This window comes from Podarcis gaigeae, assembly GCF_964106915.1.
Source record: "Podarcis gaigeae genome assembly, chromosome: 7".
NCBI lineage: Eukaryota > Metazoa > Chordata > Lepidosauria > Squamata > Lacertidae > Podarcis > Podarcis gaigeae.
Genome location: NC_139683.1, coordinates 15,922,100 through 15,947,528, shown reverse-complemented (window position 1 = coordinate 15,947,528; position 25,429 = coordinate 15,922,100). Strand labels below are relative to the sequence as shown.

The following is a 25,429-nucleotide window of genomic DNA, read 5'->3' as shown; positions in this document are numbered from 1 at the left end:
TGTGTCCAGTTCTGGGCACCACAGTTCAAGAAGGACACTGACAAACTGGAACGTGTCCAGAGGAGGGCAACCAAAATGGTCAAAGGCCTGGAAACGATGCCTTATGAGGAACGGCTAAGGGAGCTGGGCATGTTTAGCCTGAAGAAGAGGAGGTTAAGGGGTGATATGATAGCCATGTTCAAATATATAAAAGGATGTCACATAGAGGAGGGAGAAAGGTTGTTTTCTGCTGCTCCAGAGAAGCGGACACGGAGCAATGGATCCAAACTACAAGAAAGAAGATTCCACCTAAACATTAGGGAGAACTTCCTGACAGTAAGAGCTGTTTGACAGTGGAATTTGCTGCCAAGGAGTGTGGTGGAGTCTCCTTCTTTGGAGGTCTTTAAGCAGAGGCTTGACAACCATATGTCAGGAGTGCTCTGATGGTGTTTCCTGCTTGGCAGGGGGTTGGACTCGATGGCCCTTGTGGTCTCTTCCAACTCTATGATTCTATGATTCTAGTATTTGCATTTGCATTGTAAATAATTTCACAAAGAATAAAGGGTACTGGGGAAAGGGTATGGCAGTTGGCAGTTCACAGCTGGTTATTCTGTTAGTTTATTCTTTTACTGAGAATATGGAAGTGTGGTGACTTCAAGCAGACGCTGTCCGGAGGAGTTTGTGAGGACAAGCAAGCTATGTATTAATAACTCGGGCACTGCTATGAAGGAGTTTTGAAAACAAAATGGATTAAACCCTCTCTTGCACTCAAAAGAAAGAAACGCATTGTATACACACACACACATGAATAATACTTGTTGTTAAAAGACATCTGAAGTCAGCCCTGTTCAGGGAAGTTTCTAGTGTATGATGCTGTATTGTGTTTTTACTACAGTGGTACCTTGGGTTAAGAACTTAGTTCATTCTGGAGGTCTGTTCTTAACCTGAAACTGTTCTTAACCTGAAGCACCACTTTAGCTAATGGGGCCTCCTGCTGCCGCTGTGCCACCGCTGCACGATTTCTGCTCTCATCCTGAAGCAAAGTTCTTAACCCGAGGTACTATTTCTGGGTTAGCAGAGTCTGTAACCCGAAGCGAATGTAACCTGAAGCATCTGTAACCCAAGGTACCACTGTATTTCTTTTGTTGGAAGCTGCCAAGAAGAGTGGTTGGGGCAACCCTGTCAGATGGGCAGTGTATAAATAATATACATAATATAATAAATAATATATTATTATTTATAATATCATCGTTTTATCGTCGTTTATAATATCGTTTATAGTATCGTCGTCATCATCGTCATCAACTGTTGCCAACCTGACAAGTAAAATATATCTTCAAGTCCTGTGTCAGGTGTCTATTTTATCACAAATAGCTAGCACCAATGTCAATAAGGATTTTGGCAAATCATGGAGCAAGCAGAAGAAAACAAGGGACAAATGCAAGTGTAGCTTTGCCCTCACCCCAAAACAGTGCCAGCCCTACCATTCCACAAGATGAAGATTTTTGCTGTGTGCCTTTGAGCCCCTATCAGTGTAACGCTTCTGGTGACGGGACCAACAACTCTTCTTGTATTGAACTTGCTGACCCTGGATTCTCCATACAGTCCTGCTGCAGCTGTTGCGTAACTGTGAACACAAAACTCCCATTTCCCCTATAATTTCTGCAACATCTGATGAAAGGTTGCACATGTAGCAGCTTCAGAAGCAAAGCCTTGCAAAGTGGGGCACTGCTAGGGAGCTCATTCCTAAAGAGCCCCACAACCGCCAGAAACCTCGCTCAAGGTCATGGGGAAATCTGTAATTTTTGTGCCACTTCTACCGCAATAAGAAACTTGAAGGAGGGGATAAAACTGAAACTTTGTTTTGAAAGAGGGGAGTAAAAGTTACATTAAAAAGTGTGCTAAGAACTAGCATTGGTTTTGCATGCAATAAATCGCCCTTTGTCTAAACATCTCACAAACAGTGTTGCTGCAGATTGCTTGCCACTTCTGCATATTCATCTGCTGGTTTTTTTTCTTTATTGCGAAAAACAAAACATAACAAAAGCAAATACAGTGGTACCTCGGGTCAAGTACTTAATTCGTTCCGGAGGTCCATACTTAACCTGAAACTGCTCTTAACCTGAAGCACCACTTTAGCTAATGGGGCCTCCTGCTGCTGCCACGCCATCGGAGCACGATTTCTGTTCTCATCCTGAAGCAAAGTTCTTAACCTGAAGCACTATTTCTGGGTTAGCAGAGTCTGTAACCTGAAGCGTTTGTAACCTGAAGCCTGAGGTACCACTGTACCTTAAACAAAGATTAATCACACTACAACTGTGACAACCTAAAATTCCTTTCAATTCTTCACATAGTCCTTGTTCTTAAAAGATCTAATGTAAAATAAATACATACAATCTTGACTCCCCTCCACCTATGTGTGACTTCAATATTTCATTTTTATCTTGGTTGTTGTGTTCTCAGCCTTGATTTTCCTTTATGTCTCTTGTATCCATTTCTTCCTTCTCTTAACCCTGCAAGCATTATGTATCGATATGTTTACCCCAGAACAATGTTTTTTCATATACGCTTTTACACAATCCCATTCTTTTATTGATTTTTGATCTAATTGTCCTCATAGCGCTACCGCTAATCTTGCCAAATCTATATATTCACAAAGTTTAATTTGCCACTCTCTTATTGATGGTTTATTTGGTCTATTAAAACAAGTCTCTTCGTAAGGAATGGCCCTGGAACCTGGTGGTCCTTCCTTAGCACAGAATAGGGTTTCCTAAACTTGGATCTTGGACTACAGTTCCCATCATCCCTGACCACTGGTCCTGCTAGCTAGGGATGATGGGAGTTGTAGTCCAACAACAGCTGGAAACCCTGGCATAGACCTTGGTTGGAAAACCTGCAGCCCTCCAAGGTGCTGTTGGACTCCAACTTCCATCAACCCCAGCCCCACCCACCATGGCCAGTGATAGAGTTTGATGGGAGTTGTCATTGAGGCATCTGAAGGGCTTCACATTCGCTAGGCAATCAGACACAGCAATCCCCTATCAAAAACTTCCTTTCTTTCTGGGACAAGCAGACTCTATGGAAGAACCTGAATGACTCTCAGAGGCTTAACTACAAGTGTGCATTGGTTTTATACTATGGCATGATCTGAAGGCATGTGAGGCTACCATGTTGCTGAAGCTAAACACTCCAGATGACTTGTTCAGTGCTTGGATGTGGAAGATCAACTGAAGCCCCAGATACACAAAATGAGGTTCCATGGTGGGATATAAATAAACACCTGTTATGTTCACCCCTCACCTGTATCTAAGAATCCTAGAATCTCTAACTTGGTAAAGGTGCTAAGAGTGCTATTAAGAAATCCCTAACCTGTCCTCCACACCCAAAATTTAGTTCCCATTAAAGAGGGGCCGACTATTAAACAAAATTTCAAAGGATGGCTGTGTTTCGGGTCATATGTAATTTCAGAAACTAAGAATTGGATAGGTTCACCTTCACAGCACAAACTGAACTGAATTCCCCTGGCCTGTCCCCATAGCTATCAAGTGTCCCTTATTTGGCGGGACAGTCCCTTATCCCAGCGCCATGTCCCGCTGCTGTCCCTTATTGATGAGGCTTCATTTGGCTGCTGGCTGGGCTTTCTGTCTTTGGCTCAGAGGGGCTCAGAAGTTGAACATACCTGTGCCCGGAAAATCCCTTATTTTGGTTGCTGATCCCTTAGTTTCGAGGCTGCTGGTCCCTTATTTTCAAATCTGTAAGTTGACAGCTATGCCCATCCCTAAAGCAGAAGGATCGCTCTTTACAAACATCACAGTCACCATGACTCAGTTTATCTTTGTGTTATATATGTGGGGTTTGTTTTTTCCCCAATTACTGCAAAGCTTAGAAGAGCATGCCTCTTGCTGGTTAGAACAATACTTTTTGTTTTCCCCGAGAAAGAAAAATAACTGAAACATTGTTGGCAAAAACAATAGATAATGTTTCCTTATATGGTTTTTAAAATAATTTGTAACAGAGAATCTACTCAATTGTATTTCATATCCCGAAGAAGAGATGGTGCACACATGGAAGTAACTAAGAGACAAGCTGTGTGGTTTTTATTGTATCCCAGCAAGTCCCCAGAATTTACATCCAAGGACACCAGAGCTTCTTATAACTGCATACTGCCAAGATGAAGAATGGCAGGGTGCCTGCAGATGTTATTCTATTAAATAAAAAGAAACAAAAGTGACACCTTTTCGGTCCTCGTTTAAGAGCTGAGCCATTTGGTCACTGAAACAATTGATTTTAATGTTGTGTACGAACCATACATTTAAAGAACATTGTCACCTCCAAATAATCATGGGAACTGCAGTTTACTAATCACAGAGCTACAATTCTCAATAAACTACAGTTCCCAGAATTCTTTTTTTGGGGGGGTTGGGGTTGGGGAGGTGCTGTAAATGTCCACAGCCCAAGATTTGCTGCCCAGTTAAGCAAATGATATATATATATATATATATATATATATATATATATATATATGCATATGAGCAAAACAAAACAAATGGAACTGTTTCTTTACATAATAGACCTGGGATTCTACCGTTGGGAACCAAATGTGCTTCTTTTTAAAGACACACAATAGTGCAGTTGTGCCATATCAAACCTGTCTATTGTCATAGGAGGAACTGAGAAATTGAAAGAGAAATCTAGAACAGTATGTCAATAGGGCGCAAGAATAATTAAAGAGACTGTACTGTTTTATAGAATCATAGAATTGTAGAGTTGGAAGGGACACCAACAGTAATTATTATTATTATTATTATTATTATTATTATTATTATTATTTATACCCCGCCCATCTGGCTGGGTTTCTCCAGCCACTCTGGGTGGCTTCCAACAGAATATTAAACCACAATAACCCATTAAACATTAAAAGCTTCCCTAAACAGAGCTGCCTTCTTCTAAAAATCTAGTCTAGTCCAACCCCCTGCAATGCAGACATCTCAACTAAAGCATCCATGACAGATGGCCATTCAACCTCTGCTTAAAAACCTCCAAGGAAGGAGAATCCACAACCTCCAAAGAGAGACCATTCCACTGTTGAGCAGCTCTTGCTGTCATAAAGTTCTTCCTGATGTTGGGTAAGAACCTCCTTTCTTCTAACTTGAAGCCATTGCCATGAGTCCTACCCTCCAGAGCAGGAGAAAACAAGCTTGATCCAACTTCCATGTGACAGCCCTTAAGATATTTGAAGATGGCTCTCCTATCTCCACTCAGTTTCCTCTTTTCCAAGCTAAACATATGCAGCTCCTTCAACCAAAGCGTTTTTAAAACTTCAGTTTTCCTGGGGAAAAAATCCGAAATCTCTCACCCGATTCTGCCCCCACACAGATGGCTGTTTCTTGGCACAACTGAGCCTTCCCCATGCTGGTGTCCTCCAGATGTTTTAGACTACAACTTCCATCAGCCCCAGCCAGCAGAGTTATGGAACGGGTCGGGGAACGCTGGCGTAAACAAACACATGTCGCTTTCCTCCACATCAGCAGATAGCGTTCCAAGCCCATCTGCACCAGGGATTTAAAGCACCACTTTAACAGTGTTGGCTTTCCCCAACGGACCCTTGCAAACTGTGGTTTGCGAAGAGTGCTTAGAGTTCTTAAAGGTAAAGGGACCCCTGACTGTTAGATCCAGTCATGGATGACTCTGGTGTTGCAGCACTCATCTTGCTTTATTGGCCAAGGGAGCCGGTGTACAGCTTCCGGGTCATGTAGCCAGCATGACTAAGCCATTTCTGGCAAACCAGAGCAGCACATGGAAATGCCATTTACCTTCCCGCCAGAGCGGTACCTATTTATCTACTTGCACTTTGACGTGTTTTCGAACTGTTAGGTGGGCAGGAGCTGGGACCGAGCAACAGGAGCTTACCCCGTTGCGGGGATTCGAACCGCTGACCTTCTGATCGGCACGTTTAGACCACAGCGCCACCTGCATCCCATTGCTTAGAGTTCTTAGGAGACCCCTATTCTCTTCCTTGGGGAGCTCTAGGAATAGTGGTTTCTGTAAGGGAAATATACAGATACCACACAACACTTAGGGTCCAAAAAAGGTTTTCTATTAGGAGTTTTTACTTAAGCCTTTTTGCAGCATGGGGGTGATTCTGGAGGGGGGAGATGACAGCACCTAGAGATGCTGCAGGTTGGATGGGGAGGCAGCATGGGCTGCATACAACCTGTGGGCTACTGGTTCCCTGCCCCCCCGGCTCTAAACGGTGCCCCCACTACCACAACCCCCTAACGGAGGTCAGCTCCCACCAGGCATGCAATGGAGAGCATAGACACCATTGTTGGTAAGTCCTGAACACTCCTATTGGCACCAAACTCTCACGGCTCGCTCTTCCTTCCAGGATCAAAGGCAGTGGACAAAGCAGAAAGAAAGAAAAACCATCTGGCGGCAACAGCTCGAATATTACTGGTTCTCTTGGATAAACAAGCATTATCTTCATGATGTCATTACTTCCACCAACATAGACATCAGAGGAGGTTGGGCTGGGACACGCAGGATGGCAAAAGAACCTGGGTGATGTCATCCTCTCTCAATTCCTCATTCAGCTGGTTCGGGATCACATGCACTTGCAGCTGTTAGCCATTGTGCTTCACACAATCCTCATGTTTCTCCTGCCCTGCTCCAGCAACTAGGCAGGCATCCAATGTTAACAGGCCAAAAGATGCCCCACAAAGACAGCATCATGCAACCCACAAGCAAGGCCTACGGCAGAACCAGTTCCGCGCAGGGCTGCCACTATTTCCTCCTATGCATTTCAAAAAGGTGCAAGTCAGATGAGGACGTTAGCGGAGACAGGGAGACTTAGCATGAAAGTTCAGTAGTGATGAAGTAGGCTTGCCATACGCCCAGTATTTCTCCAGTTCAAAGGGCAAAATTAGTGCAAGAACAGAACAGAATGGGGAGGAAGCTAGCGACCCAATTCCTGTGTGATGCTGTCAGAAGCCATTCTACGCTTCACTTCCTCTTCAATAAAAGCCACCTCCCTTCTTCCACCGGTTAGCACAGCCTTCCCAGATCACGACACCCTCTAGATCAGCCTTTCTCAGCCTGTGGGTCCCCAGATCTTGTTGAACTACAACTCCCATCACCCCTAGCTAGCAAGGCCAGAGCTCAGGGCTGATGGGAGTTGTAGTCCAACAACATCTGGGGACCCACAGGTTGAGAACCGCTGGTCTAGGTGTTGCAAATTACAACCCCCATCATCCCTAAGCGTTGGCCATGCTGGCTGAGGCTGACGGGAGTTGCAGTTCAACAACATCTAGAAGGCAACAAGCTGGAGAGGCTGGTATAGCAGATATCTTCATGATGCTGCAGCAGCAGGAGGAGAAGTGGGTTCACTACACAACCTAACACCAGCGCAGAACATCTGCATCTTGCCCATAAGAGAGATCGGGAGATTCCTCCTGTTCTATTCCTTTATTGCTCAGATGTTCACATAAATAGAAAGGGGAAGGCAGGTGAAGAACACCTCTGAGCCTACTCCAGACGTCCATTTACACCAGGGGTAGGCAACCTAAGGCCCGTGGGCCACAAGCAGCCCATGGGGGCCGTTTAACCGCACCACGAGCCGCCCTCAAACCGAGCTGCCCACTCCGCAAGTACCCGTGCACTGTGCTAAACCGGTGCAGCGTGGCACGGGGACTCGCTTCCACGGTGCCGGAAATCGCGTCTGCGCATGCTCAGACGGTGAAAATCGTGTCTGCGCAGACACAGACGCCAGAAATCGCAGTCGTGCATCTTCACATGCACTCACGATCCAGCTTACGAAGGGATCTCCTCTGGAGTGCACCAGCCCAGGAGAGGTAAACCTTGCCAACCCCTGGTTTACACCCATCCCCCAGCTGCCCTGTGGGAAATATCCCAGTACTGAAAACATCAAGAGAGACCTGATGGGGCAAGCCAGAGACCCAACTAGTCCAGCTTCCTGTTCTCACAGTCAGATGCCCCTGGGCAGAAGCATATCTAGGCTCCCTTGAACCCTCAGCAAGGGCTTTACTGGCTCCTTCAAAGCCAGGAGGGACCATGAACCAGTCTGCTTCTTGATGCCTTTCCTGCTCTGCCATTGCTGCCATCGGGGTCAGATCTGCTCTGCTCCACCTTCCTTTCTTCCTCCACCTCCTTTGGCCCATCTGTCCGAGTGCACAGGCGATGGGCTCATAACCCACTCCTAGCTACACCCTGCTTTTGGGAAGTCTGCAAGCAGGACCTGAGTGCAACAGCACTCTCCTTTCTTGTGACTTCCAGCAACTGGTATTCAGAGGCAGGAGGGCAGAGATGCCAAGCCCAGCTGGACTGGCCCCTGGCACACATGGGGTCACCAACTGTTCCGCGGGGAGGATACAAAACCCCTTTTTATATATGTGGAAACTATTTTTTTTCGTGGCTTTAAAGAATGCATTTTGAAGTTACTCAGCCTGCCTTAAAAGGATTGGTATCCTGAAAGGAGAGATATAAATAACTCAGATTAATTCCTCCTTAGTGATGTATGGAAGTGAGAGCTGGACCATAAAGAAGGCTGATAGCCAAAGAATTGATGCTTTTGAATTATGGTGCTGTAGGAGACTCTTGAGTGTCCCATGCATTGCAAGAAGATCAAACCTATCCATTCTGAAGGAAATCAGCCCTGAGTGCTGACTGGAAGGACAGATCCTGAAGCTGAGGCTCCAATACTTTGGCCACCTCATGAGAAGAGAAGACTCCCTGGAAAAGACCCTGATGTTGGGAAAGATGGAGGGCACAAGGAGAAGGGGACGACAGAGGACGAGATGGTTGGACAGTGTTCTCGAAGCTACCAGCATGAGTTTGACCAAACTGTGGGAGGCAGTGGAAGACAGGAGTGCCTGGCGTGCTCTGGTCCATGGGGTCACGAAGAGTCAGATACAACTAAACAACAACAACAACAATTCCTCCTCTTTGAACTCTCCTGCACACCATTCCTCAGGAACACCAGTTTGGGAATTTCAAAACCAGGTCCAAAATTGGGGCATGGACAGCTTTCAGCTCCTTTGCATCTTTTACAACCCCCTCTACTTTTCCTTAAAAAAACCCATTCCAATTGGCTACAACACTGTACTGTCTCGACTGTGTGCAGCTTTCGCAGGCACCTTCTCCTTGGAGACCAACCCTGGAAGTTGAGCCTGGAGCCACCCATACCTACGCCATCTTGGATGCTGTCCTAATGAACCACAGTGCCGCCTAGGGCTACTTCACTACTGGGCTTTATGGCTGAGAACCATTGGATTCTACCTTAAACAAAGTCAGCCCATCAGTCTAGCTCAGGATCAAAGAATCCCAGGAGCTGCCAAGAGTGCATGTGCAGCAGCACAACCAGATGCCTTCATTTGCCCCAGCTGCAACAAAACATCTCTCTCCTGTATCGGTCTCGACAGCCACAGCAGGCGCCGTAACCTTCCAACAGTTTGACTTCCCTCCTCCTTCAAGGATCCTGAGATTACATTAAGGGTAGCCAAATTCTGTGCGATTTCTGTAAAACTTAGGGAACAAGCTGTGCTATTGTAATGATTAAGGCCTTAAATGATAATTTTAGGTTATATGTTAGTGACTAAGTTTTAATTTATATATATTTTTAAATGTTGCTATATCTGTATTGTCCATGTTATACCTAATTGCAAATTCAAATGTATCCCTATTGTGTTTTATGACGTCCTTGATATTGTATGTGGGCTGGAACTGGTCTGTGACTGAAATAATAAAATTCATTCCTTCACTCCTCCTTTGTCTACTGAAACAGGATAGCTCAGCTGGTTGGAGCCAAGCATATTCCTGCATTGCTGGGGTTGGACTAGATGATCGCCAGGGTACCTTCCAACTCTAGAATTCGATGGTTCTAGGAAAAAAGACGAATGCCAACTGCTTCTCTTTGGCCTACTGTTACTGGATGGTTACAGCATTGCTCTCTCTAGCATGGGAGGCTTTTGGTTCCTTTCAGTCTAGAACACCAAGGCCCCATCTGCCCCAATCTGCCACATCATCCCCCTTTAAGCAGTCATGGCTTCCCTAAAGATTCCTGGGATCTGTAGTTTGTCAAGAGTAAAGGCAAAGGTAAAACGACCCCTGACCATTAGGACCAGTCACGGGCAACTCTGGGATTGCGGTGCTCATCTCGTTTTCTTGGCCGAGGGAGCCGGCTTACAGCTTCTGGGTCATGTGGCCAGCATGACTAAGCTGCTTCTGGCGAACCAGAGCAGTGCATGGAAACGTGTTCCTGCCTGAGTGGTACCTATTTATCTACTTGCACTTTGACGTGCTTTCGAACTGCTAGGATGTCAGGAGAGTTTGTCAAGAGTGCTGAGATTTATTAGGAGATCCAGATTCCCCTCCCAGAGCTACAATTCCCAGAGTTCTCTAGGAAGAGAATAGTAGTCTCCTATCAACTCACCTTAGCAATGAATCTGAATATTAACTGGGGGGAACCCCCTGTTTAAAGTGGCATGGTACTGTTTGAAATGTATAGTACGGATGGTCCTTAGTTACAGGATTCTCTGAAGCTTGCCTTTACATTGAGGAGGTTACCTCAAGGCTACCCAGCTGTGTGACCACTGGTGTTGTGGTCAGCTTTGATGTACAGTATAGGCAATTTTTTGTGACTGCCCCCATAGCTACAACCCTCCACAGAGAGTCCAAGAAATGCAGCTGTGTTGATCCATTGCATAGCCACTCACATCAAAGAACAGCAACACATAGCATAGTACCCAATTTATTAGGATAAGCTGACAGTCCTGGAATAGTATAAAATTTGTTACGCTGTACAACAGCACAGGATTGTTGGCCAGGTTGTGAGAAGAGAGGGACTTTTTTCCCACTTATGGTGGGAATGTCCCCTGGTTTCATCATTTTGGTCTGATTTCTATCAGGAAATATAATCAAATCAAGTCTCTCCTTTGCTGAACATGTGGGATGATCAAATGCAAGTTTCTCCTTCTAAAGAACTTCTGGCAGGGTGTTGGCTGCAGCCAGAGTTTCCATAGCTCAACAATGGAAAGCACTACAAAATGTACACCTTTCTTTATGGTGCAAAAACTTGTGGGGTTTGGCTAATGCAGAAAAAAGGCCCCAAAACCATAAGCTGCAGGTCTGAAGAGGGATGGAAATCCCTGAATGTTTATATGACTTTATTTCCTGTTTTGCATTCAGATGCACAACGCTCACTATCTGTACCATCTTAGGAAATATGGCTTTCTTGAGTTATTCTTGTGTGTACCTATGGTACTAGATGTCCTGCGCTTCTAATGTAATTTAATTTTCCAGTAATTTAATTTTCCAGTATGGTTTATTTGTATTTGTTGCTATATGTCAATAAATAAACATGGTTGCACTATGTCGACAGATTTTTAATGGCGCAAACCCAAATTTCCTCTATGCACTCCTGCAAAATAGTAACAGTCTGGAGGCAGAATTGTTGTGCTATTTAAGGATGCTTGTAAGTCCCCCTAGTGTTAAAACGACACCTGTGCACTTCACCTGTGCATTCCCCTCCAAGCTCACCTTGGAGACTTAATAGAAAGGTAGGTTAAGAAACCTCTCCCCTACTCTCCAGGATACACATTGGTGGAACCCGCCATATGCTCAAGTGCCATGATGTCACCCAGTTAACATCACCCCCTTTTCACTTTTCGGGGATAAGTTAACCAATGAGCTCATGCATAGCTGTGAGGTGGCTCAGCCTTGCCATTTGGGTGGTATGACCTTTAAAATTCAAAAAATGTGTGGGTTTTGCTTATAAAACAAGTATGGTCAAAGGACTAAGTAATTTGCTCACCTGGTGAGGGACTCCCTGGGTAAATGAGTGCAGCTATCGATTTGCAATGAGTAAACTGTGTTATATTCCACTTGGCCAAGCCAAGAAAAGAATATATCTTCTTTTGAAGTAAATAGTTGCTTCTTCTTTTTTGCATTTTCACTTTATAACAATTGTCAGCTTCAGATTGTTCCTACGGCCTTGTCACCTCCCAGTTTACCCCTTTTTTATTATCTCTCATTGGTTTTATTAAAGTTTTCGGCACGTTCCAGTGTTTTGTATTGTAAAGAACTATCCTACCTGTCGTTTTACTTGGTTGCATGGGGCTGAAACAGAACTAACCTTTGTTTGAAGTTTACATTGTTATGTTGTTCTGACATTTTTAGGGGTGTGCTGGGAGGCTCGGCTAATTAGGCGTTAGAAGCACACTTGAACTGGAGAAAGTGGGGCGCCTAACCAGGCCAGAAGCACCCACACAACCACTTGACACCCCCCTTTTTCTTCACACACTGCTACTTCCCTCTGAGTTACTAAGCTGGGTCCATATTTTCTCCTGTGCCCATGTGCTTGTAAAGCGCTTTCCTCCTTGCCCATGTGGCTCCCATCCCTCTCTCCCTTCCATGCGAGTGGATGTATTTGAACCACAGTGGGACTTGCACTGCTGTCGGAGATGTCTGTAGTTGTTCAACTTTGTGTGCACTGTACCTTTAGAACACATTCAAATCATATTCTGTTCCTCAAAGGACTCTGGCTTCTGTAGTTTACCTGTTGCACAGCTACAGTACCCAGCAACTCTTAAACTACAGTGCCCAGAGTTCTTTGAAGGAAATAAAAAAGGTAAAGGGACCCCTGACCATTAGGTCCAGTCGTGGCCGACTCTGGGGTTGCAGCTCTCATCTCGCTTTATTGGCCGAGGGAGCCGGTGTACAGCTTCCGGGTCATGTGGCCAGCATGACTAAGCCGCTTCTGGCGAACCAGAGCAGCGCACGGAAATGCCGTTTACCTTCCCGCTGGAGCGGCACCTATTTATCTACTTGCACTTTGATGTGCTTTCGAACTGCTAGGTTGGCAGGAGCAGGGACCAAGCAACAGGAGCTCACCCCATCACGGGGTTTTGAACCGCCCACCTTCTGATCAGCAGGTCCTAGGCTCCGTGGTTTAACCCACAGCACCACCCGCGTCCCTTGAAGGAAATAAGGTGATTCAAATGCTTTGAAGTTAAAATGTGTATAGAGCCTATGCTGGGGTATCTCAGTGGGCGCAATGTAGGCTCTTAGCTCAGTGGTAAAGCACCTGTTTTGCATGCAGGTCCCAAGTTCAATCCCCAGTCATCTTCAGGTACGAGAGAGAAGGCCCCATACCTGAAACCTTGGAGGCCACTGCCAATGAGTGTAAACAATGCTGAGCTAGAGAGAACCAGCGGTCTTACTCAAATTAAGGCAGTTTCCTACATTCCTCTTCCTGGCAGCATACTTGTGGACCAGTGTTTCTCAAACGTGGGTCCCCAGCAGGGCCAGCGGTCCAGGATGATGGGAGTTGTAGTCCAACAACAGCTGGGGGACCCAAGTTTGAGAAACATTGCATGGACTGTGTGGGAGACGTATGGATGAAACAGGAACTCCAACATCTCCACAGATTTCCTGCCCTCACCATGTACAGTGGTACCTCGGGTTAAGTACTTAATTTGTTCCGGAGGTCCGTACTTAACCTGAAACTGTTCTTAACCTGAAGCACCACTTTAGCTAATGGGGCCTCCTGCTGCTGCCGCGCCACCAGAGCACAACTTCTGTTCTCATCCTGAAGCAAAGTTCTTAACCTGAAGCAATATTTCTGGGTTAACGGAGTCTGTAACCTGAAGCGTATGTAGCCCAACGTACCACTGTATTGACTAGTGCACCCTCAGCAAGTGCTATTGTGATCGGTGGATGGAAACACACAGTTGCCCTTTTTCAGCCTACACTGGAAACTGTGGCTATTGTGCTTTCACATAGCTGCTAGAGCAGCACGGGAAGCAGCATTTCTTGCTAGCCCAAACTCTGGTATAATAGCAGTCTTCCGAGCTGAAAGCTGCATGCCGTTTTGGGAACAAGTCCCACTGAATTCCTAAAAAAATAAACATGCGAAGAATCACTCATACTGTACGATTCCTTTATGAGAATAATAAATATTTTAAAGGCCCAGTTCCACTAAGAACTAAGTTAGACTTGCTGAAACTAATCTACCTAATGTAGATGTGCCTGTTAATTTTAACGGGTCTACTCTGAGTATAACTGCTGTTTTGTGCTCAGGTTTTCCTTCTCTCCCATGCCATGTGGTTATATCTGGTAGCAAAAAATCATTACCAATTAGGTCACTTATTATTTAGCTGCTGAGGAAAGAAATAATCAGGTAAAGTCCTCACACCCCAAAAAATCCATCCAGTAAAAAACATACAGCACCCCTAGAGTTGGGAGTTTTAAAAAAATTACTCATTGCGGATCAAACTCATGTTTATTGTGAAACACAATCTACTTCTGAGGGTAACTAGGAGTTTCCTGGATATGATTCATAGCTTTTAACCAAAGTGCTGCATTGCATCTTTCGGGACAAGGGACAAGAGAACAACGGAAAAGGCATTATTTAAGAACTGGTCCCTTAGCAAGAAGCAATTTGGAGTTCCCCTTCGTAAGGAATTTTCCTATAATGGAAAATAACAAGGGAGTAGTAGACACTATGTCAGCACAGCTTACCAGTGAGGTACCCACCCAGACAGGGGCAGCTCCTGGATGTTGTGCTGCTGGAGGCAAAATGCCTTGTTGCTGCCTCCTGCCCCCTTCTCCATCGCCACAAGCTTGCCCTGCCAAAGCCATGCCACCGCTGCCACTGCCCACAGCAAAGGAGGCGGCGGCGGCAGTGAGCAGTGTGCTCCTCAGGCCCAGATCTGCCCCCTGAAGCAACTGCCTCAATTCGCCTCATGGGTGGGCCGGCGCTACACCCAGTGATGGGCCACGAAAATGGGTGGTTAAGAACTCTGCAGCGACTTCACTGAGATGGAAAAATCGACATGTTTAAATCAGAGAAAAGTCACAGTTAACGTTTGTTAAAGATTGGAAACCTCTCATGGACTTTTTGCGTGGAAAAAAATGGAAATAATGATATCTGGATTTGAGGAGTGGAGATCATGTTTGTTTATAGGAAGTGCCTTTGTTGGCTTTTGCAATGGATTGGATGAAGTCATTTTATTTTATTTTTAATAATGGACCGATGAAGAATCAGAAGTTCTTTGTTTTTTTAATCTTATTTTTCTATCTTGATCTTTTAACCTCTTTTCTACACTTTTTAAAAATTTCTTTCTTTTTCTATTTCCCACCACTGGCTTTATCAGCTTCTCAGGTTTTGCTGATAAATAGCTTTTGAAGCTATCCTTGGCCTTCTCCTGTAATGAAAGGAGGGGGCACACATCACCACTGCTAATTACTGAAGTAGTGTGTTGGCGAGAAACCATAATTTAAGGACAGAAGCAAAAGTTGACAGTTTGATTGCTAGGAAATGCAGGAATCATTATTCTAAAGTTTTTTTTCCACATAGGTACCCACGTAGGGAGAATATGAGAAGCACGATATTATGGTAGGATTGGGTCTCGTTTTTACAAAGTTAGCCAGCCCAAGATATCATCTCCATAAAAGATCTCATTAGGAAATACATAAAATGATCTGTAAGGTATTTTATCACCATGCTGCTCTAAACAGCAGTTCCTATTTTGTAAGCACCAGGAAAGAGGCTTAACTGCTGTTTGAAGGCATTATCACTTTGGGAAGGAAGTCCGCACACATTTCTCTGATAAAATAAGCTTAACTACAAGGGATCACAGACCCAGCACTTGCACAAATTAAACCCTCCAACATCAGACGTAGCAGATATAGGCCGACCACCTTTAAAGCAATTTTACTCCAGAACAATGCCTCCAAATTCTTTGTGCTCTGCAAGAAAGTTGTTTCGAAGCCAGTGACATAAACCTGAAAGTCGCAATCAACTCGGAAAAGATTAATTTCTCTCCAATAGTTTGGACTCCGTCCCTAATAAGCCTACTTAGGCTTGCGACATTCACTGTATCCAACATGGAATGCTTTTCTGACTACTGCTCTTAATACTACGCTACAATTAGATGTGGCTTGCCTTAAATTCTCCACATATTCGTGATGCAATAAGCAATCTCCACAATTGTAAATGCTTCCTGCCTTGCCTCTTAGCCTAAAGCCATTTCTGCCTATGCAGAGGTCTGCTTGCAAGCCACCTAACATTCCTCAAAAGTAAATCCCAAAGTAGGGGTGTAAGAAGAGTGCAGCTTCAAAGCAGTAAAAGAGACAATATCCCTTTCCCCCCCCAGCATCACATATTCATGGTGTAGCAATTAAACGAAAAACAGAACAAGGCAAAAGACATATGTGTGTCTTACCAGTTTGCTTTTCTTATCCATGGGTTGAACAGGCTGATCAGGCCGATTTTCTCTTTCCGGTGGTCTCCGAAAGCTTTCCCTCTCCTCGTGTGAGATGCAGCCACCCTGAGTCTGGCTTGTGTTGTTTTGTCCAGTGTATCGTTTGCGTTTGAGACTGGTCCGGTGAAGACGAACACAGGGCGCCAGCTGTCCCCGAAGGACAATGGTTCAATGGGAAGATGTCTTTCAAACAAAGGAGCTGCTTCCAGGACTGATTCACTCGCTCTCCCCAGACCCACACCACACACAACCTTTCCCTGAAATGACTCCGTGGAAAAAAGTGTCATCGCTTCCCACCCCCCACAGAGGCCGGCTTTTGAAAGCATAAGCTGGCTAGGCGAGTTTAATGAGTTTGACCACCAGCAGCAACAGCAGCAGGAGCAAAATTCAAGGGAGGGTCTCTTATCCAGAGGTAACAATGCATAGCTAGCCGGATTCCACTGGAATAGTTTCACGGGATGACCTTTGGTAGAATTGCTCAAAGCCTTTTTTTTGTGGTAAAATGTCCTCAACTTATCAACAGCCCAGACTGAAAAATGCAAAGACTGCTTTATAGCAGACCCTCCCTGTAGAGGGAACCAAAAGTACCTGAACAGCACAACCCTACGCGTGTTTACTCAGGCTACGCACACACCATACATTTAGAACATCCCCTCCCTGAAAAAAAAACCCCAAACACACTGGGGAACTGTAGCACGGTGAGGGGGTAAACTGCAGTTCCCTGCATTTTCGCAGCAGGCAACCTGGTTTAAACGTAGGGTGTGCACTCTTTAAGTTAAGTTGCACTCTATTCAGTGGTATTTACTACCAGGTAAGGCTTAAGGCTACAACCCTATGCACACAGAAATGTGATGAGGCAGATCTGATAATGCCCCTAGGATTGCAAGCGTTTTATAACAGCCACCTGTCCCTGGGTCTTAGTAGCAGTCGGACCTGCACCTGCAAGAAAATAAGCAGGTGATGCTTTTTGCTGGTGCAGAGATGGATTTTTCCCTACCCCCTTACCACCTGGCTTTCTGCCTGCCCAGCTGTTCTTAAAAGCATAGGAGCTGGACCTGTATAGAAAAGGGGAAGGATGAGAGGAGATGCTTCATGCATTCAACTCTTGATGCGTTAGCAAGTAGCAGACAGAAACTAAAAGCGTGGGTGAAGTTAACTTTAGGGACAGACTAGGCTCAGGAAACATTTTGTGATGCTTCAAGTGGCACCGTTTTCTTCTAGCTGCATAACCAATAGATTTTGCTGTTGTTGTTTAGTCATTTAGTCATGTCCGACTCTTCGTGACCCCCTGGACCAGAGCACGCCAGGCACTCCTGTCTTCCACTGCCTCCCGCAGCTTGGTCAAACTCGTGCTGGTAGCTTTGAGAACACTGTCCAACCATCTCGTCCTCTGTCGTCCCCTTCTCCTTGTGCCCTCCATCTTTCCCAACATCAGGGTCTTTTCCAGGGAGTCTTCTCTTCTCATGAGGTGGCCAAAGTATTGGAGCCTCAGCTTCGGGATCTGTCCTTCCAGCGAGCACTCAGGGCTGATTTCCTTCAGAATGGATAGGTTTGATCTTCTGGCAGTCCATGGGACTCTCAAGAGTCTCATAGATGATAGATAGATGATAGATATAGATAGATAGATAGATAGATAGATAGATAGATAGATAGATAGATGATAGATAGATGATGGATAGATAGATAGATAGATAGATAGATAGATAGATGATAGATAGATAGATAGATAGATAGATAGATAGATAGATAGATAGATAGATAGATAGATAGATAGATGATAGATAGATAGATATAGATGATAGATAGATAGATAGATAGATAGATAGATAGATAGATAGATAGATAGATAAATTAAATTTATATCCCACCCTTCCTTCTTAAAAGAAACCAATTCTGCACAATCCCGGTTCTGCAGAGAAATTGGAATTCTGCAACCTGCGTAAATTAGGCAAATGGGAAGGGGTTTGTTTGCAATTTATGGATAGAGGCAAGCAGCCATGTATGGCATCGAAGCCCCAATCCCTGGAAACCTCGTTCATCCATGCCTCTCTGGCTTCTGAGGTTTCAACAGGCACTACTAGCTTTGCAAACATGAGAGCTAGAAACTTGCTATCTTAAAAAGGAAAAACATGAAAGCTGAATTAACATCGCATTTGTACCCAGTTTCAGTACATGGTGGCTGCTGGCTTTCCAGGGACCTGGGAGTTAAACGTGGAACTAAATTCCAACCCCTGCCTTATCTTGTTTTTATTTATGAGTCACCAACTCATTGTGATATTTTGAGAAGCAGAGCAAAATATACTCAGAGCTGCATATTTGGAGAAGGCATCACAAGGTCACAGTTTCTTTCTGAAAACTGCTTACATGTGAAATATGTGCGGCATGGATGTCTTTCCGCAGAAATCGTTTAACAGCCAATCCCTCTTCCCGAGAAACTCTGGGAATTGTGGCTCTGTTAGGGGAATGGGGGGTCTCCTAACATCTCCCAACACTCTTAGCATACTGGGAGATGCTTTTGGGGAAGCCATAAAGTGGCATGATCCTGCTTTCATTCTATAGTGCAGATGGGGCCCAAGTTATCCCTTCAACTTGTGAAGAGTGACAGGGCTGGCAACACTGGGTGAAGCTAGGGCGCTCATCCTCTCCCTTTGAGGCACCTAGGATGCATGAATGGGGTTATAGAATCATTTAGAAGACATCTGAAGTCAGCCCTGTTTAGGGAAGTTTTTAATAATTCAAAGTTTTATCGTATTTTTAATATTATGTTGGGAGCCACCCAGAGTGGCTGGGAAAACCCCATCAGATGTGCAGCATACAAATAAAATTATTGTTATTATTAATTTTTAGAGCTGGAAGGGGCCTGCAGCAATATTGTAACTCGAATCCAACTGTTTATTAGGAAGCGTTATACAGACTTGGGAACATAGTAGTTGTGGTTTGCAAAACCGTGAAAAGCAAACAAAGAGTCAAGCCTCGAGTTGGTGCTTGAAAGTTGCCATTTGTTTTGCTACTGCACTGGACAATTTTCACATAAAAGTATCGCCCCATTGCTTTTGTCATCCCCCCCCCCCCCATGTTTATGCTCATGTTTTTATAACACAGGCCTTGGAAATGCCTTCCGCCTCTCGAATATTTAATTCAAAAAATGAATTAACAGAGCTGGTCCTACCATTTGGCAGAGTGAAGCTTCTGCCTCAGGCGGCAGATGGTGGGAGGTGACAGGCCACTTGCCATTATTCCCCTAAGTTAGCCTGCTCTGCATCTCCTAAGCTAGCCTACTGCCTCAGGTGAGGTGGAAATGGCTGCCCCATCACCAGTGTCTAAATAAAATTCAATTGCCAGTCTAGTCAGATTCTGTAGGAGGTTGTGATTGTATTTTGTATGTATCTTCTCCTTTGCCTCAGGCAGCAAAATATCAGAGGGAGGCCTTACTTCCCAAAGTAGTGGAGTAAACCAAGCCTGTGTCTTACAGTCAATGCATATTCTTCCAGTGTTATGGAACAATTCCATATTCGATCTTCCAGTGTGAATCATCATTCGAATATATTCATATTATGTTGTTAAGTCCACCCATAAACATGCCCTCAGTGTGCCAAAATTGCACAGCCACTCATTTTACAGTAAACAAATCCTTCCTTGAAACTGATCTTTCCCACAAAGCCTTTGGTTTAACACTTTTTGACTTTGTCCCATCCCAGGAATGAAATCGTAAATACTTTTAACTGCAATTGCACACATCCAATCTCTCTCTGTGCTTCCATTCTTTCCCTACTTTCATGGTCTTCCTGGAATTTATACTGTAAACGTATTGGGGCATCTATCTCCTTTTGCCCCATTTACTTTTTTTAAATGTCATGTGGACACTATATAAACAAACAACCTCATCTTATAGATATTTTGGATTATCCCTCCTAGTAGGAAACTGTTCTGCTACTATCGTGGCAGCAAGACCCTTTATCCAAAGATCCCAGGGCAGTGGACAACATTCAAAACACATTACAGAACATCAATGATAAAAACATAATAAAAAGCATACTGACAAACAGCCTTATAATATAATACTTTTTTGTGTGTGTTGTGGTTCGAGGACCCGACCCCCGGGAAGTAAAATGAAGACACAGGGACACGTGATATAAGGTTAATGGGCTAGAAAAGGCCACAACTTTATTGATTACAGCAATGAAAAGGTATTGGCTTAGGCACTGGATCGCGAAACAAGTGGGTTTATTCACCAGGGGTTCATCACCTGTTGATGCTAATCCAACTATAGGCTCACCCCTGATGTCACCGAGGGTCGTGCCATGGCCTCTCGCCAAGCAGGCTTCGGACGGAATACACGACCGCCAGATTCCTTTAACGGAATACCCCTAGAAATTGAAGGCATAGGCGATGGCCACACCTAGCACTTCGACACACCACAACACATTATTCCAATGCCTAACCTACCCACCAATACCACCCAAAAGTTGTGACGATTGCTACGAGGTAGGCGAACAAACCAAAAAGCCTAATGCCAAATGGAAAAACTCCTACCAGGCCCCCCGGGCAACCGGGGCGACCAACCTAAGGTCTATAGCAAGGCCAATGACCTAAGCCCTAACTCAAAGGGAGTGGAGGGTGGGTGACTCGCACAGGACGACAAAGAGAAATGAGGCCGGGGAGAGGCTGGCACTGCAGCATGAAGGCTGCTGGACACGCCCCCCCCATGGCACCTGGTTGGACGGCCACCGGGGGGGGGCGTGAGCGCCAGCCAGGTGAGCTGGAGGCAGGGGCAACGCCCCCTGCTAGGGGTGGTGTTCAGGCTCCCGTCCACAACCACTCCCCTCTCTTTCAGGGAGGAGAGTCTTAATTGCACAGTGTGCCCTAATATGTGTACAAAATTCAGAGAAGGGCAAATTTTGAAGGATGGCTGAGTTTTGGTTTGCATATTGTTTGAGAGTGCGCAAATTTGGTAGATCCACTTTTAAAAATGTGTCCTGAATTCAAGTTCTTCCCTATCCCTACTCATGAGTAACCAACCCCTTCTACTTCCTCAGTGTCAGCAGCTGTGGTTAGGTTGTGGTTTAGATCGCCCACTTGTATCTCCTAGATGTTGGAAACGATGCAAGTCCCTGGCTCGTAGTTCCTGATGCTTCTCTCCCTGCCTTGCTGTGTTGTACCTTGCCTGACCTCCCTGCGATATTGACCTTGGACGGTTGCCTGGCTGCCTTGGGATCACGTTGGGACATAGATGGATTCTCTGTGCTTGGCCTTGGTTTGTTTGGAGGGTGCTGCCTCTGTAACCTGATTGGTGAGTGGACACATACATCTTCTGCAACTGGGACCCTACTCCCTGTATCTGTCAGGGATTGGCTGGATGAGGAAGAGTGGTGGGAGCCACCAGCCCAAGAGCTCCCCAGGGAGGGCTCAGAAGATGACACCTTAAAGCCTGGTGCCTGGTGGTGGGAAACTGAAGACCATTCTGAAGAAGGGATGAGCTGGGAACTGCTAGAAGCAGGGGGTTTGAGCGATCAAGGGGCATCAGGAGAAGGAGGGCCTTCCAGAACAGAGTTACAGGCCATTAGCCATGGTATGAGTGCAGACAGTCCCAGTCCTGTTGACTCCCCACCCCTCCCACTTGAGGAGAGTCATGCACATTGCTGAGCAACAGGCCAAACAGGCCCAGAGGAGGAGCTCACTCCCGCGACACAGTCTTTGTCTGCTTGGAAGGGATGCAGAATGAAAGGGTCTGTTTCAGCAACGTCTCAGCTATCTTCAGACAAACCGACAGACTCTGCTGTGTTGTTATTTTCTGCCCCACGGAGGACCTTAAGGTCCATAAATAGCAACACCCTAGAGGTCCCGGGCCCTAAGGAAGTCAGATTAGCCTCAACCAGAGCCAGGGCCTTTTCAACACTGGCTCCAGCCTGGTGGAACGCTCTGCCTCATGAGACCAGGGCCCTGCAGGATCTGATTTCTTTCCAAAGGGCCTGTAAGACAGAGTTGCTCCGCCTGGCCTTTGGCTTGGAATCAACTTGATCCCCTCCCCCTCTTTCTTTTTTCCTTCTGTGACGGAACTCCTACTTGGGCTTTTTCTGGCCCACGTAGGACCAATCTGGATAGCTAGCCTTGGTGAAGACTTGACGTTTTCATCCCCCAAAAAGTTTTTGAGTTTCTGCTGAAATGAGGCTGCATTTTAATGTTGTATTAATCTTGTTTTTTAAGTTCTATTTTAATCAACTGTTTTATATTTGTTGTTAGCTGTCCTGAGCCCGGTCTTGGCTGGGGAGGGCAGGGTATAAATAAAAATTATTATTATTACTACTATTAATTGCATTCCATGCTCCCTCTGTGTGTTCCTGCCCTGTGGTTGACCTGGCTCCTTGACAGCTCCTTGACAATATCTCCTGCAGCATTACAGAAGGTTCCTTGGGCTGGTAGTCAACTGCTGATTGCTGTAACCACCTTGGTTGGGGCCCAGAAGCGTTAACCCCTGAGGTGGGCCCTGCCAACATTGATCAATTATTTCTATCCCTGGTTTCCCAAGCAAGGCCTCATCTAATGTTCTGTGCCCTCGGACACTGGGAGGTAGAGGTGCTTACTTAAATGCAAGAGATTTGCTTTTCCATGTATGCACAGTCAACCTCTGAAATCCCTCCTGGAGGACAGCCAACTATCCCCAGCCAACTCGCCAACGCTGCCAGCCTCCTATGACTCAACTGATAGTTGCAACCCATCATTTGGCAATTGCTGCCTTAGATGAATGTGGCTTGAACTGGACAGCAGTACTGTGGTGCCCACTGAAGCCCAAAGGTTCAATTAGCAGAAAAAGTTTACTCTGAGATGGTATTTGAGAGGGTCGGCCTTGTGTCGCATCCCGCAATCAGAATGTATGCTTTTGAGCTGCATCTATAATTTAGCTTTTTTGGCATAGCTTCGTCGAGTTCACTTTCAAGGGGGGTGGGGAGAAAGAGGAGGAGCTTTCGTTACTGCGCTTTGATCGTCGACTCGGCAATGTCCTGCATTTTCCAAGGGATTTATTGGTAAACAAAACAAAAAACCCCCATGGAAGCAAGCGACTGCAAAACAGAAAATAAGCTTGCTAACTAACTCATTATCCTTAATGAAAGAGATTGGCAGTCCAGTCCCTTGCAGAGTTAAGGAAGCTTACCGAGGCAAAACGGTTTGAGCATATTACACCGATCCTAGCCCAATTGCACTGGCTGCCAATTAGTTTCTGGGCCCAATTCAAAGTGCTGGTGGTTTTGACCTATAAAGCTTTAGACATCTCAGGACCACAATACCCTAAAGGACTGCTTCTCCCCATATGAACCTATCCAGACCCTGCAATTATTCTCTGAGGCCCTTCTTCATGTGCCTCCTCCATGAGAGATCCAGAGGGTGGCAAAAGATTACGGGGCCTTGTCTGTGGTGGCTCCCTGTTTGTGGAATGCTCTCCCCAGGGAGATTCGCCTAGTGCCTTCATTATCCACTTTTAGGCGCCAAGCGAAATGTTCCTCTTCCATCAAGCCTTTAACATCCTATAAATGTGTTTGAGGCAAGAGGAGAGGCTATTGTTTTGTTATTGTTTCTATTATGTCTTTTGTGTTTTTATCTTGTGTTTTTACGCTGTGAACTGCCCTGAAATGAAGGGCAGTACAAAAATGTAATAAATAGATAATAAATACAGAAGGTTACAGCTATAAATCTCAGGTATGTAGGCCTGGCTGGAGCTCTGTGCATGCTTAAGAAAAAGCACATTGTAATGGAGCTCACTTTGACTTTCTCTCAAATAAACATGCATATAACCAGGGTGCAAACTTCATTGAGTAACAGCCTCCAGCCTGTGCACTGTGATTTAGGCTTATAAGTGCACATGTTAAGGTTTGTTTACAGGCATATGTGATCTTGTGATCCTTAAGCAAACTCTCCTTGTCAGGGTGCAAAGAGGTGAGCTCAAATTTTCCAAGGAATCCAATGGGAATCTCTTATTTTATTCTCTTGCTACCGGTAATTATGCTGTCTTAAATGTGTATTTTTATAGTTGACTTCCCTTAGCAATGTTTTCTTTTGTAAGATTTAAGATTTTAAAAAATATTGTTAACTTTGCTGCATTAAATATGCATCCTGCCGTTGTCCTCCTTGGTAATGTTTTCTTTCGACATCTTTATGACAATATGTTGGTTTCCTGTTAATTATGTTGCTTTGAACACATACTTTGACTTTCTTCAGGATTGTTTTATTTGGGATTGTTTTATTTGCTGTTTTGATGTAGGTTGTAAACAGCTTTGAGATCCCTCTTCAAAATATAAAGCAGTATAGAAATAATAATAATAATAATAATAATAATAATAATAATAATAATAATAATAATATCACATTGTATTTTTGTATCAGATCTATGATCACAGGGCACCTTGGTCAAAGAACCAAGCTATTTTGTAGACAAGCAGGATTTTGAAGTATCCACATGTATCGGAAAGAAAATAGCCTATCCTTGCATATGAGAGCAACTTTTATCCTCTCTCGTGTGTGATCTTGTAACATGCAATTGCACATAGAAAATAAACATGAGCCAGTGTGCGCATGTGCAGTGCACAAGCATGTATGCACATATGTGCAAAGAGAGATGGCCATTGCCCTTAAAAGTATACCTGCAGGAAAGAGCCAAAGTTGAGTGATAGAGCAACAGGTATTTTTGCATGCTGAAGATCTCAGGTTCAGTCCTTAGTGCAGGTATGGAGAACCAAACACCCTCTCTATGTGGCCCTTGGAACTTTTATCAGGCCATGCCCCTCACTGGCCCTGATTCCTGCCTAACTGGGCATGTGCTCTTTAACTCTGACAATGGGGTTTGAATATGTGTAGAAGGGGAATATTTGCATTTGTTGCTGTGTGAGCAATTTGCCTTAGGCCCTGTCTATCACCTACACGTATTTTTTTACTCTATAAGACGCACTAGACCATAAGATGCACCTAGTTTTTGGAGGAGGAAAACAAGAAAAAAATATTCTGAATCTCAGAAGCCAGAACAACAAGAGGGATCGCTGCGCAGCAAAAGCAGCGATCCCTCTTGCTGTTCTGGCTTCTGGGATAGCTGCGCAGCCTGCATTCGCTCCATAAGATGCACACACATTTCCCCTTACTTTTTAGGAGGGAAAAAGTGAGTCTTATAGAGCAAAAAATACGGT

General features: G+C 44.9%; 1 protein-coding gene across 2 annotated transcripts in view; it reads right to left on the bottom strand.

Annotated features, from left to right (window-relative positions):
- Positions 1-16,696, bottom strand: part of ENPP2 (ectonucleotide pyrophosphatase/phosphodiesterase 2) — an 88,686-nt gene extending 71,990 nt beyond the window's left edge. Inside the window, exon 1 of one of the 2 annotated variants that reach the window (XM_083749082.1) lies at positions 16,221-16,696. In XM_083749082.1, coding sequence (XP_083605208.1) covers positions 16,221-16,241 — 21 coding nt within the window. In that variant the 5' untranslated portion in view covers positions 16,242-16,696. The remainder of the gene's footprint in view (positions 1-16,220) is intronic. The other variant, XM_083749079.1, reaches the window with a different exon arrangement.
- Positions 16,697-25,429: the final 8,733 nt, after the last annotated feature.